The sequence below is a fragment of the Gopherus evgoodei genome, chromosome 11 (genome assembly GCF_007399415.2).
Source record: "Gopherus evgoodei ecotype Sinaloan lineage chromosome 11, rGopEvg1_v1.p, whole genome shotgun sequence".
Lineage (NCBI taxonomy): Eukaryota > Metazoa > Chordata > Testudines > Testudinidae > Gopherus > Gopherus evgoodei.
Genome location: NC_044332.1, coordinates 34,216,956 through 34,230,155, shown reverse-complemented (window position 1 = coordinate 34,230,155; position 13,200 = coordinate 34,216,956). Strand labels below are relative to the sequence as shown.

General features: G+C 39.5%; 1 protein-coding gene across 1 annotated transcript; it reads right to left on the bottom strand.

Moving 5' to 3' along the window:
* Nucleotides 1–8,547: 8,547 nt before the first annotated feature.
* NEUROD1 (neuronal differentiation 1) lies at nt 8,548–12,784 on the bottom strand. The gene is made up of 2 exons (XM_030581093.1): nt 12,688–12,784; nt 8,548–11,341 (listed from the first exon to the last, which is right to left on the bottom strand). The coding sequence occupies exon 2, from the start codon at nt 11,329–11,331 to the stop codon at nt 10,258–10,260; it is 1,074 nt and encodes a 357-aa protein (XP_030436953.1). The 5' UTR covers nt 11,332–11,341; nt 12,688–12,784; the 3' UTR covers nt 8,548–10,257.
* Between the last annotated feature and the right edge of the window lie 416 nt (nt 12,785–13,200).

Below are 13,200 nucleotides of genomic sequence, written 5' to 3'. Positions count from 1 at the left end.
TTACTGCGAGCTTGCCCAGGTTGTCTGGAGAGGCTGGATCCCACCACGCAGCAGTCAAGGGGATCAGCCCCTCGCACCCCTGTACAGGTGTTGCTAATGTTCGCTATTTTACCTCTACGTTGAGGTTTTCACTCAACTTGCTAAAATCACTCGGAACGACATGGTATCACTTAGAGGTGCTGTGGTGGTATAATATGGTAACGCCTTGTTACACAGAGAGATCTGAGCATCATGGTCGTGTGTAATGCCTCTCTCAACAAAAGCTAGGGCTGGAGTGACTGTTTTCTTTCTGGTAGTTACATGGCAGGGAATTTGTAAACTTGTTTTCCTAAATCAATAAATAGCAAACCGCTCTCAGATTTTTTTTTTCTCAAGCCTGGCAATATTTGTGGTTTGTATTAAAGACCCAGCTCTTTAGTTTTATCTTACTGCACCATTAAAAGGATACACAGTTTGCCATTTCTTGATATTCAAAAGTCTCATGTTTAAGACATACATTTATACTATTATAATTGTTTGCAGATTGTGCTTTATAGCAATAACCATCTCTCTCTGTCTATGGCATTTGTAAGGTGTCGGTCACCATGGTATCTAAGTGACAAACAACAGCAATTATGAAGCAAACAAAATTTCCTCAAAAGAGGGAGTGGTGGTTTGCTTTTCTCGCCCCAATTTTCCAGAGATAATAAAGATGTTTTTAATGGGAAACTTGTTGAGGAAAATAAGCATTAAAAGATATTGTATGCCACGAGCTATGAGTGATGTGAATTAAGATTCAAAATTAAATGTAAAAATGTCTGTCAGACTTTTTCTATAATGTCTCATTTTAGAATCTAAGTGATGTTATGTACATCTGAAGAAATTCTCCTATCCACACCCACGCAAAACTGAAATAAATGATGTGATTTACTCAAACAAAGGCGACAAAATTGCGCTCTGTGAAAGTATTAGAAGTATCTGTACACCATTGCTAATGATCTTGATCAGTGGTTCTCAAACTGTGGGTTGGGACTGCAAATGGGTTGCGACCTTGTTTTAATGGGGGCGCCAGGGCTGGTTTAAACTTGCTGGGACCTAGGGCCAAAGCCCAAGCCTGAGCGCTTCAGCCCTGGGCAGTGGGACTGAGATTACAAGCCCTCTGCCTGGGGCTGAAACCCTGTTGCTCTATCATGGGATTTGATTTCTCTCTCTTTATGTAATTTTTTGGTATATTTTATAGATAACATTGCTTTACATTGTTATCATAACCGCGCATATAGTTATTTGTAATGTATTTGCTTCTATTTAGTGTAGCTTCATCTGTATCTTATGAGATATGAACAGTAACATTTGACATTCTGCCCTCAGGTAAAGACACACAATTCTTTCAGGTTGTGACTTGTGTGTGCACAGCTGATGGCACAATTTGGTTTTAACATATTTTGTTTACATAAAAAATACAGATAGAGATTTCAGCAAAAGAGAATTACAGGTCAAGAATGATAAACAGCCAGGTCTACACTAGTGACCACTATACTGCTGTTATAGGATCATCATGTCAACCTTTCTATGAAAATATTTTATGTGCAGTACTTGAACATTAAATTTGAAAAATAAAAATACAGTAGTATATTACCATATTTTATAACAAATCTTCAAAAGCTTGTTTAAACAAGGATTATTTTACAAGGGACAAATATGGCCCCAACTCATATCTAATCATATAAAACTTCTGCTTGCTTAAAACTCTTAACAAAAAGGGACCTATTGTGATGGGGACAAGGGGAGTTTATAAGTTGTGCCCAATATTTTTTCCATGTGGATCTTCTCTGTTGGAATCTATATACTTTGCAAAATAACAAAATAAAATAAAAAAGATTGACATTATGTAGAAAATTTGGAGATATGTCTTTTGTTTAAACAGAATTCATGCCAGAAGCTGGTATAGCAAGATAAAAAACTGCAGACCAAATATACTTTCTAGAGTATTATTCTGACAGCTGTAACAGTAGATGAACCAATAAAACTTGTATCAGTTATTTGACATCTATGTGAGCTTTAATGTATTTTCATTGATGTCACTTAGAAAGAAAGTTAAATCATTAACTAGAAGGTAAAGTACAATATATGATAAAAATAAGAATAGGTGCATCAACTTTCAGGCTCTGTGTTCTATATTAACTGCTTCAGCAATCTTTATTTGTCTCTGGAACCACTTATTAGCCTACACAATATATCTCATATAATAAATACCAGTTTATTTCTCAGTAAATTGCAGTCAAAGAATAAACTGATAACTCCTTTGTGTCAGTGGAATGTTATTACAGTTTTCTCTGACATCAGTGAAAGAGTTTGACAGTTCTCAAGAGACTTGTAATACCCGTCAGCCGACGTCAGTAAAAGTTGTAATAGCCTTTTATTTACTTTACTTTAAGGTGATAGTAAATCAATAACTTAATATTTTAAATTAAATAGATTAAAACCACGAATAAAATTAAATATATACTTAACGTATGTAGCAGAGGAAATTCTTAGAGAGAAGGAACATTCGATGTTATTGACCTCTGCTACCATTAATAAATACTCCATTATCAAAACCTTTGAGTAAATTCTAGGGTGGTGTTTTCTTCCAAGACAACTGTTATTCTGTGCATAATACATGGATTTCCAATATACTTAATTAATTTGGTATACAAAAATATTTTTAAATTCAGGTGTATAATATCAATTTATAGATTAGCTGTCAAAGCTGAAGAAGAGTTTTTCTATACATACTAACTATAATCATTTCCACCTGGCACTGCTATAGGTCTGGCTTTCAGTAGCTTTTAGCTATGGTCTGGATTGATCTCCTAAACCTGCCCATTTGGATTTCCCCTCTCCTTGGCAGATGGGTCCTCAGTTGCCAATATATTGCTGTTCCTGCTTCTCTGGATAGCACAGAAGTCTCTCTGCAGATCTGGGATCTGAGTTGAGAGAGGGGTCAGAGATTGAGTAGGACATGTCATCTCCATCTTGATGGGGAGGAGAGACATGCTGGAGATTCAAGGGAAAAGGTAATACCAAATTATGTCTTCCACCAAGCCCTCATCTCCTGGAGACCAAGAGACAGCAACAGCTTGGGTAAATTCCTAATGGAGGGAAGCCACCAGGGTTCAGATTGAATACAAAGGTACAAGGTCTCCACATTATAGTCTTGGCTTTCTGTAGATCTCCCAGGATGTCCCAGGTGTGGAGGTAAGGCCCATGGTTGTTTCTGATTGTGGCATGGTAAGCAACATGTGGGAGACATGCTGCTCACTGCCACCAGAAATATGGATAAGGTAGTAAGAATACTGTTGCAAGTTGCTCAAAGATTCTGTAACTTATCATGTGTGTCCTCCCATTGCAAATGAGCATGCTGGCATAGTGACAATAAACCCATGAGAGTAGGGAAGCCTAGAGCAATGGGAGTAGATAGGGAGGTAAGTTGCAGAACATAACCACAGATGGATTTGGTGTAAAAAAAAATCTTCAGATGACTTTTTCCTGCTGCCTGGAAAGGCTTTAGAGGGGCTACACAGGAGCCTCATGTTAAAATGTTGGTTATTTTATGTTTTAAAAGACTGGCAGCCTTTATATTAAGGAACATACCTCACTTTAAAGGTGATCTGTTATTGTATCTAATGTCCCACAATGCACTTCCATCAAGTCAACGGACACACTTTGCCCCTTATTTTAGCAGTAATTGTGCAAAAGATCATGCACTGTGATCCAAATGTATGATTTTGTACTGTATCAGAGGCTAAAGGAAATTAATTTCTGTAGGAGCCTGGATTTAGACATTGGAAGCACATCACTGGCTTGCACATTTTTCTGGCTATGACCATCTTTGTGACAATAGTAGACCCAGTGTATAAAGTCCATACTATGCCATGGATTTTTAAACTTGGAGCATCACCTTTTTTTTTTTTTTTTTTTGTGTAAGTATGTACCCTCTAGGATGTTTAAGTTCTTCTCTAGAGTAAAGTCTAAAATAGTCTGTGTACCTACATTTTTCAATATTATTTCAACCCAGGCACTTTAATTTTTTCCATCTTGATTTTAAATCAGAAATATCAAACATCAGCGTCAGCTTTTTCTAAAATTCTGAGATTAATATAGCCATGAGTGAAATACTGTTGAGAACTCTAGCAGTAGAAACCTTTTCTGTGGGTGAGCTTTATTGGTGTCCTATCACAGTAAAGGTAGATCAAGGAAGAGGGAGGCGGGCAAGGGGAGAGAGAGAGAGAGAGAATGAAAGACAAGAAAGCTGTGAAGGACAAAGTAAACTTGAAAAAAGGGCAAAGAACGAAATAGCTGCGAAGAGGAAAAACAAGAAGAATTGGGGAAGCTTGAACAGGTACAAGAGGCAACTGGAAGGGTGACAGAAATACAAGGCAAAAGTAATTTTGAAAAGTGAGGGAACTGGAAGATCAGTAAGAAGAAGACAAACAAAAGAAGATGTAAAATGGATGAAGCAAGATGAAATAAGGCTGCATGGGCCAGAGGTATTTTATTTTTTCTTTACATTAAGTTTGACATGTTATGTTAAAAATGTACAATCACACTATAATCAGAATTCTGATTTTTGTCCTGTTCTCTCTAGAATTTTGCTAGGAACTGTAGACCACAATGACTTGTACTTAATTTTATCTTACATGCAATTAAGTCTGTGATGCAAACTGGTTCAGGCCAGGAAATTGCAAATCAGGACTGATATTCTATGCTTAACACACCCCACAGGCAACCTAAATACATAAAAGAAATGCTTAAAGAGCAATGTCAGCCTTAATTTTCGATTGCCTCGCTTCTGACAGTTTGTTAAATATGTATTTTAATTATTTAAAAAACACTTATGTACACATTTATACAGAACAGTTCTGATGTAGCTCTTCAACCCATCATTTCAAGCCACAGTAATATGTCTTAAACTCTTTGTAATATGTCTATTAGCTAAATAATGTATTTAGTCCATTTTTAAATATACACTTTAACTCATACTTTTTAAGACAACGCAGGTTGATGGGTAAAAACTAGCATATTTATATTATTTATAAAAATAAAAAACATGAGTACCAAATTCTGCAGCTCTTTTACAGTACTCTGTCATGCAAAATTCCCACTATGGCAGATATGATTTCTGTGAAGTTTTTCCTCCATAAAGAATGAGTAAGGACTGCATAAATAAGATAAGCAGCATTTGGCTCTATAATTATCTAAATTGTTTGGTAGGGTTCCTTATGGCAGTTATGTACTATCCTATCAAAAGTACCCTTCTTGTCAAAATTTAGTATCTGAGGCACTTCAAATCCTTTATTTTTAGAACAGTGAAAGCAATATATAGGCTATTAGTTCACCAAGTCTAACTTGTTTTACATTAAACTTGTGTTGGGTGATTGAAAGTTTTGTGTTTTAATTAAAAAAGCTTTATTTTAATGGCTGGTCTATTTATGCCAAGATTGAGTTTAGAACGATATTCATTGCCCTGTTATTAGCCTCTGAGATCATACATTGCTATCATTTAGTGGCTTACTCAGCCATTGGGAACACCAGCTCCTGAAGAAAGTAACTCTTTATATATCTTATTCAAATTAAGAACCCAGTCCTCCTTACAATTAATCCAATGAGCTTAAACCTGCTTCCCTTATTCAGTCAGATAGTCCCACTGAAGTCACTGAGCCAGGCTCTGAGATCCTTATTCATGCATAATTCTCACTGAAGTCAATGAAGTAAGTATTGAGTAAAATTTGAGGTTCCCAATTATAATTCTTCACCCGTGTATCACAGCCTTCCCAGGCATAATGAGGGGCCTCACCCACCTCTGCACCAGTGATCCTACTTATTGCAGAGCCTATGGAGTGCTTTTGATGAGTTCAGAGGTCCATGCAGGAAGACAAAGCAAGAAGTGGATGTGGGTGAGGAAAGAATGGTCAGGCCATGAATACCATCCACACAGCAGCCCTGAGAAGATCATGGTGGAAAGACCATTCTACTAAGCCCTCTGCATGATGGTGATCTTCTTTTAAGTGAGGCTTCTTGGGCAGTTGGCAAACTGCAGAAGCACCACACATTCTGTTCTAAGAGAACTATGTTGCTGAGATAGGGAAAGGGCACAGTGCACAGAGCTGGAATGAAAGCACAGGGTCTCTGTGCAGATGGTCCCAAACTCCTGCTGATTACCTGGGATCCATATGGGCTGGAGAATCAGGCTTTCAGCTTACTCCACATAAGGACGGTGGGTCACCCCACCAGCTTACTGATATCTCTGAGCAAAACTGCGCAGGTACTTTCTTCTCTTTAAACACTATCTGATGGGGCACAACAATCAGACTCTGAATAAGGACTTCAGGATTTGGCCTATTATTTCCAGTAAGAAAAAAAATATTGTACTATCATAAGAAATGGCACCATGAAAAGATAACTCAAAATATATTGGTTTTGCCTGAGGTTGGTAATGGTGGTGGGGAAACCCTAATAGAAACAACAAAACTCACAAGAAAAAGTGTCAGATGGAGTATCTGCCAAAATTGATTTTCTTTATTAGTTTGTTCTACTAATTATTATTTCTTTTGAAGTACCGTGATAACAAATATTCAAAAGAATAGTCAGACCTTTAAAGTAAATTGCATTGGTTAGAGGAATTGAATTTTGTCAATAACTGAAAAAGAGAAAGTAATTAAAAAGGTTTCTTGTGGTTTGGAAATGCCTTCCAAATATTCATTAAACATTTAAGCTACTAAATTTGCAGAATATGTTCCTGACATTGGCACTGGTTCTGCGGTATTTCTCTCATCACATGGAAATACTGCGTGTTATGCAGAGTGCTTTCATGCATAAACAATATAATTTTCATAAATTAAAACCTCCCCTGCAGAAGGAACATCTGTGCCTGCCTTTGAATAAAAGATGGTGGTAAGTGAGTTGCCCCTTGACTGACGGAAGAGAATCCTTATGTTCAAGAAGAAGACATATAACCAAAAGGCATGCAAACCTAGGTCCGTTTTTTTTTAAATTTTGTCTTAGAAATTGTCATTCAGTGTTTTCCCCTTAGGTTATTCAGAGTATATTTAGCTATCTTTGCTGCCTAGACAAGAGCAATGGAGTACTTGAAAAGTTGTTCTCTAATGATTGTTTTTCTTTTTCTTTTTTTCACACAGCAACAAGTTTCTAGACTGCAGAGCAACACACTTTATCCAACTACAGCTAAATGAAATCAAGCTGCTGCAAAGTGAATCAGCTAGCCTAGCAATTAACTTTGTGTTTGTTTTTAGGTCAAAAGACTGTGTTTTTAGGCCAATAAACACATTGCAAATATAAATATGGTTTTGGGTCTTTGATTTTTGTTTTTACCATAAAGCACCTTTTGAAATAGGAGATAATAATGTGATCTTCTATGTGACCTTGGCAAAACTTCTTGTCTTCTCTGGGGGTAGCTCAGTGGTTTGAGCATTAGCCTATTAAACCAAAGGTTGTGAGTTCAAGCCCTTAAGGGAGCCATTTAGGGAACTGAGGTAAAAATCTATCTGGGAATTGGTCGTGCTTTGAGCACAGGGGATTAGACTAGATGACCTCCTGAGGTCCTTTCAACCCTGATATTCTACGATCAGACCTGCCAAGTTTCACTTGTTCATTTTAAGGCATTTTATAAAGTATCTCCTACTTATGAGGGAGGACTTTCAGGAAGACGTTTAAAGGTCACTCATTTTATTTGCACCAGTCTGTGATAGACCTGTTGATAATTTTATTTCTACATTGTTCATGGTTATTAGATTATTTAGATTTCTCAGACAATTTGTCTGTAGGTTTCTACAGCCCTAGAAGACCACCGAAGATTAAAAATTAAAGGACCACATGTTTCATGTCATGAAAGAAGAGGAACAGTGCCTGGTGAATTGATAGTGTCAGGATCATGGCCTCGGTTAGAGGAAAAAAACCGGTGCAGCTGCTAAGGAGAAAAACGAAAACACTGCTGAGGGATGGGGCGAAGGGATAGTGCCAAAATACTAGTCTCCAGATACTTCATTCTTAGCCACCACCTCTCCGGTGGAGGGGAGCGCCAAGACTTTTCAGAGCGGAGCGAGCAATTAGTTCTACCCACTTCTGAGCTGGGGCCAAGCTCAGGAAGAGCCTGCCCAATGGCGCGGCTGTAAGAGGCGGGGTCCAGAGGAGCCAATCGTAGGCTAGTACCTGCTGCCGGGAGAAGCCTCTGGCTGGGAAACATTTTCATGAACAAATAGTTGGATCATAAATGGTCAATTCTTCTCATATTGTGGGCAAACAGCTATGGATAATTCACTTTTTATGTACCACTTACGGAATCCTTAATGAAACAGAATTAATCCTTTAATGACTGGTTCGCTTTAACTACTTTAGTCATTGTTGAATTACTTTCTATTCGAAAATCATGGCTAAGCTGTATACTTTCCCTCAGTGCTCTCACTGCGCACTAGGAAAAATTGCAAGTACTGTATTAAAAATCAAGAGAAGATGGAGACACGAAGAGGCTTCCTGAAGTTTAAAGAAAACCACTCCAATTCTCAACCCTGCTATGTTGTGACAAGGATTTACAAAATCGAGAGTAGAGGCAAATTTTGCAAGTGCTTGGTAGCCCACAAATGTTAACACTTTTGTCTTTTTTTTTAATGAGAAGGGTCACATCAGTCACAAAGAGTACAGAAAAATCAAAACCAGCAACCTGAAGCTGAAAACTCAAATTCAGTCATCTCCATATTACTCACAAATTTGTACTACATTTCTATTTACATTCTTTAACATTAAACAATTAAACAGACCAGCAATACAAAAAATGTAGTTTTACACTAAACAAAGAAAGAATACAGGACTTTGTTTTTGAGTCCGTTTTATTCTACAAATAATAAATGTTGCATCTTTCATGAGCTATCCAAGTAAAACAATAATCCCATAGGAATTACTTACACTAAGAAAAAAATCACCTATAAAGAGAAATGCAACATTCGATCAAAAGTCCAATACTATGTTGTTGCAAATGGAGGGATGTTTCTGAAATCCCAGTGTGCATTACATCATAATATACAGGATTACAAACAAAAATACAGTACAGATTGATTTCAGTTGAACCAGCATTACATTTCAGACAGCACTTATTCTGGACTGCATTGTACATGCAATAGCTATTTTTCTAATTACAGGTTAAATGGTTTGAATTTGTTTTAAGCTACTGTACTAATTGACTACAATAGGTATATAGCCCAACGTTAACGCCTGATTAGTTTTAGGCTCCAGTTCATAATATGAGTATTTGACAAACCACCGAATGTGAATATGTGAATATGTATGAAATCATGCATTTATATTGTCTGGAAACATTAATATTTTCAAGTTGTCTTCAAAATTACGGAATGCAAAGGGTTCAAAGACTAAAAAGAAACAGTGCAAATTGTATGTGATAGTCAAGCAGCTTTAGATTCTAGAAAGGTATTGGCATTTGCTTATAATATTTATATACAAGTTTGTGCAAGTAATGTGTTGAATTGATATGTTCTAATAGAAAATAAGTATTTCGTTCTTATATCCTCTCAAGAATTAGGGATCTGGTTCTAATTGTAAAGGGGAAAATAATTTCATGGGAAAGAAATTGCCAGGGCTGTGCATTCTGTTAACGATTTGAAATGAAAGAAGTGCAAAGGCAACATAACTTTTCTAAGCACTTTTCTGCTGGTTTAAATTAGTTAAATTATTTTGTATAAATTAGATATAATTCTACTTTTCCGATATGTATAAAAATTGATGAAGCTGCATGGTTTAAAATAGGAAATCCACGTTATAAAAAGTCATTAAAAATTCTGTACAAAATCACAACAAAATAATTCAGCATGGGAAAGGTAACAAGTAGTAAAATGTTGGTTGAAAAATATAGATTTATATATATTTTGTAATTGGCCCATTTCTAGTTTAAAAATTGCATAGATCCTAATTATTGCTTGTGATTTTGTTATCCCGATCAGATAATTAAAACGATCTGAATACCCCTACACCAAATTTACAGTGTAGTTTTCAAGAGCTTTTAGAAAATAATACAGAAGGTGAACAGGAACTTTGCATCCCGGTTTCACCTAAAGGCAGAAACGACAATAAATACATATATCACTTGAATCTTGGAGTATTTGCACTTCGTAGCAGTGGTACCCAAGGGCTGCCCTTTGTAAACAAGTCAGTCACTGTACGCACAATCAATTTGTTTCCTTCTCTGTCGTGACGCTGATGCGCCTTGAAGGGTTAATCGTGAAAGATGGCATTGAGCTGGGCACTCATGACTCGTTCGTGATGGGAATGGCTCTCATAGGGCATAATGTTGTCTATGGGGATCTCACAGCGAGAGGCAGAGCCAGAGAAGATTGATCCGTGGCCTGAGGCTCCTGCCAGAGTAGCTGCGGGATAGTGCATGGTAAAGGCATAATTTTTATCAAACTCGTTGGAAGGTTCATGTTTGAAAGAGAAGTTCCCGTTGATGCTGAGGGGCGGGCTGAGGGGTCCGTCAAAGGAAGGGCTGGTGCAATCAGTGAGGGTGCTATCGAAAAATGGCTCCAGAGCAGCCCCAAACGAGTGCGGAGGCTTCATGTGGAAGATATGGGAGCTGTCCATGGTGCCATAGGGCGGACTGGGAAGACCCGGGGACTGGTAGGCGTAAGGGTGCACGGGGAAGGAAGCACTGGCCGGCTGCATATGGGGCGGCATGTCTTGGCTCTGCTCCGGAAGGAAAGTCCTGGGGTTGAGCTGGAGGCAGCCGGCTACTAAGTTGGTAGTGGGTTGGGACAAACCCTTGCACAGGGTCTGTACAAATGACACGAGGTCCGGGCTCTTGCCGGAGCGCAGGATCTCGGAGAGCGCCCAGATGTAGTTCTTGGCCAAGCGCAGGGTCTCGATCTTCGAGAGCTTCTGCGTCTTGGAGTAACAGGGCACCACCTTGCGCAAGTTGTCCAGAGCCGCGTTCAGCCCGTGCATGCGGTTCCGCTCCCGGGCATTAGCCTTCATGCGCCTCAGCTTGAACCTCTCCATGCGCGCTTTCGTCATCTTCTTCTTCTTGGGACCCCGTCTCTTAGGCTTTTGATCATCGTCTTCTTCCTCTTCCTCTTCTTCCTCCTCTTCCTCTAAGTCATCGTCTTCATCCTCCTCCTCGCCGTTTCTCAGCGAGTCCTCTTCGTTCTCGGCTTGCATGGCTTCGAGATCTTCCTCCTTCTTGTCTGCCTCGTGTTCCTCGTCCTGAGAGCTGAGGCACTCATCAGTCCAGCTCGGGGGACCCTGGGGCTGGGGCTCCCCCATCAGCCCGCTCTCACTGTACGATTTGGTCATTTTTGAAGTCCTGCATTTAAGATGGGACAAAAAGAGAAGAAACTTTAAACAGAAGAAACACAACCTTCCTCCCGCAGCCCTCCCTCTCTCTTTCCATATATACAAAGAGAGTGTGTGTGTGTGTGTGTGTGTGTGTGTGTACACAAAGGCATTATGTTTTCCTCAGAATAAGAAACTAAACTTCTAATTATGCCTGCGCTTCTCTCTTATAATGATGTATTTATGTTCCAATGCATTATGTAACTTGCTAATATTAGCGTGGAATATAAATTGATTATGCAGAAGAAAATGTGATTGACACAATCGAAGTACGTGAAGCAGTTTTGTGAATGTTTGCAGGTTCTAAGGGGGAAAGTTGTAAACAAAGATCCACTAACCACAGGTTTTATTCATTTTCTTGCTCTCCTTTTCTTCCCACCGCCTCTTATAATAGCTACAACTTCCCCCTGGTAGTATAGCCAGAATATGCAACCTCTAGAACTGTTCAGAGCCAAGCAAGGCTCAGCTCTCCAGATGGGGGATCAAGTGTGACACTTTCTCTATAAACCTGTCCACCTGAAAACTACTTGTTCCCTTCATTTCAGGATTCTCGAAGTTCTGCGGGACCCTTTCACAAAAAGATGAAAACAAGTATCGTTCGCAGAACGGCAGTGTTCCATGCTGGCAAAGTCTCTGCTGAGGTGAACACCAGAGCTTCAGTGCAAGTGCAACAATTGAATTAGTGCAGTGCTGTGAGTAGCTTCTGAAGCCTCTGTTATCTCCGACAGGTACCAGCTCTTGCAGTTCCTACTCGCTTTTCTCTCTCTTCTCCAAACCCTTCGGCACTTACCTAAACGAACCTCCAAGCCCGATTTACACCACAGCAGCTTTACCATAAATTGCAGCGGTATTCTTCCAACGTCTTCTCCCAACAACCCTCTCTGTTCATGGGAAATAATCCCCTTCTTAATCAAACCTTTGGACCATCAATTCCATTCTATAATTAACTCCCTATATTCCCTCTGTCCCTCAGCCTCTCAAAAAATATAAGTGGTAAATTACAAAATCGACAGAAAACAATGATATTCAGACCAAATGTACATTGGAGTTTGAGGAAAGGGAGGAGCACCAACTAAATACGAGGAAAAAGTTTAATGGGGAGGGGAGGTTAAACCTCCGGCTCCCATAATCGCACCCTGTGGAAATAATGCTTTAGAATGAAACACACCGACATATTGGGGCATTAAACTGTTTCCCTTGTAGGCAGATTAAAAACTACATTAAACACCCACACATTGTATATCTCTAGCTAGATACAGCTGCAGGTATCTGTACTGAAATTCTGTTTCGGAGGAGGAAATCGGGCGTTATAATTACCTTCTTTTTCTTTCTTTCTTTCTTTTTTTTTTTTTTAGTGTCTCCTTTGCAGTGATGATCTCATAACCCTGTTACTCCTGGAGAGCTCTCCTGTGCGAGGGTGTTTTCTCTTTTTTCTAGGGGCTGGGTGCAGGACGCGCAGGTTATATAGCGGGGCCAGTGATGCTCAAGGAGAGGGAGGGGTAGAGGGGATCTAGGCGCCCCCCCCTTAATAGCCTATAGCGCCTGCGCCCCTTCTGCTGCCTGGTAAACCCCTCCTCCCTCCTCTTTCCCCTCCTCTCTCCGCTTTCCCCGGCACGCGCCATATGGTAGTCCACGTCAAGCAAAGGGTCCGGGCTTCTCACGTGACCTGCCTATTTGTATTCAGCTGAGCTCTCGATTCCATCCCTTTGTGGCCAAAAGAAAGTGGCCATCTGTCGCCAGTGAGAGACTCTGCGGACCTGTTTGTACCCGCAGGAGAGGTTAACCCTTTCGCCGCTGGGAAGGGGAGCACTTTCCTGGCGCTGCTGTTGC

Coding starts and splice junctions, on each gene's coding strand:
- NEUROD1 (XM_030581093.1), bottom strand. CDS start 11,331: ATGACCAAATCGTACAGTGAGAGCGGGCTGATGGGGGAGCCCCAGCCC.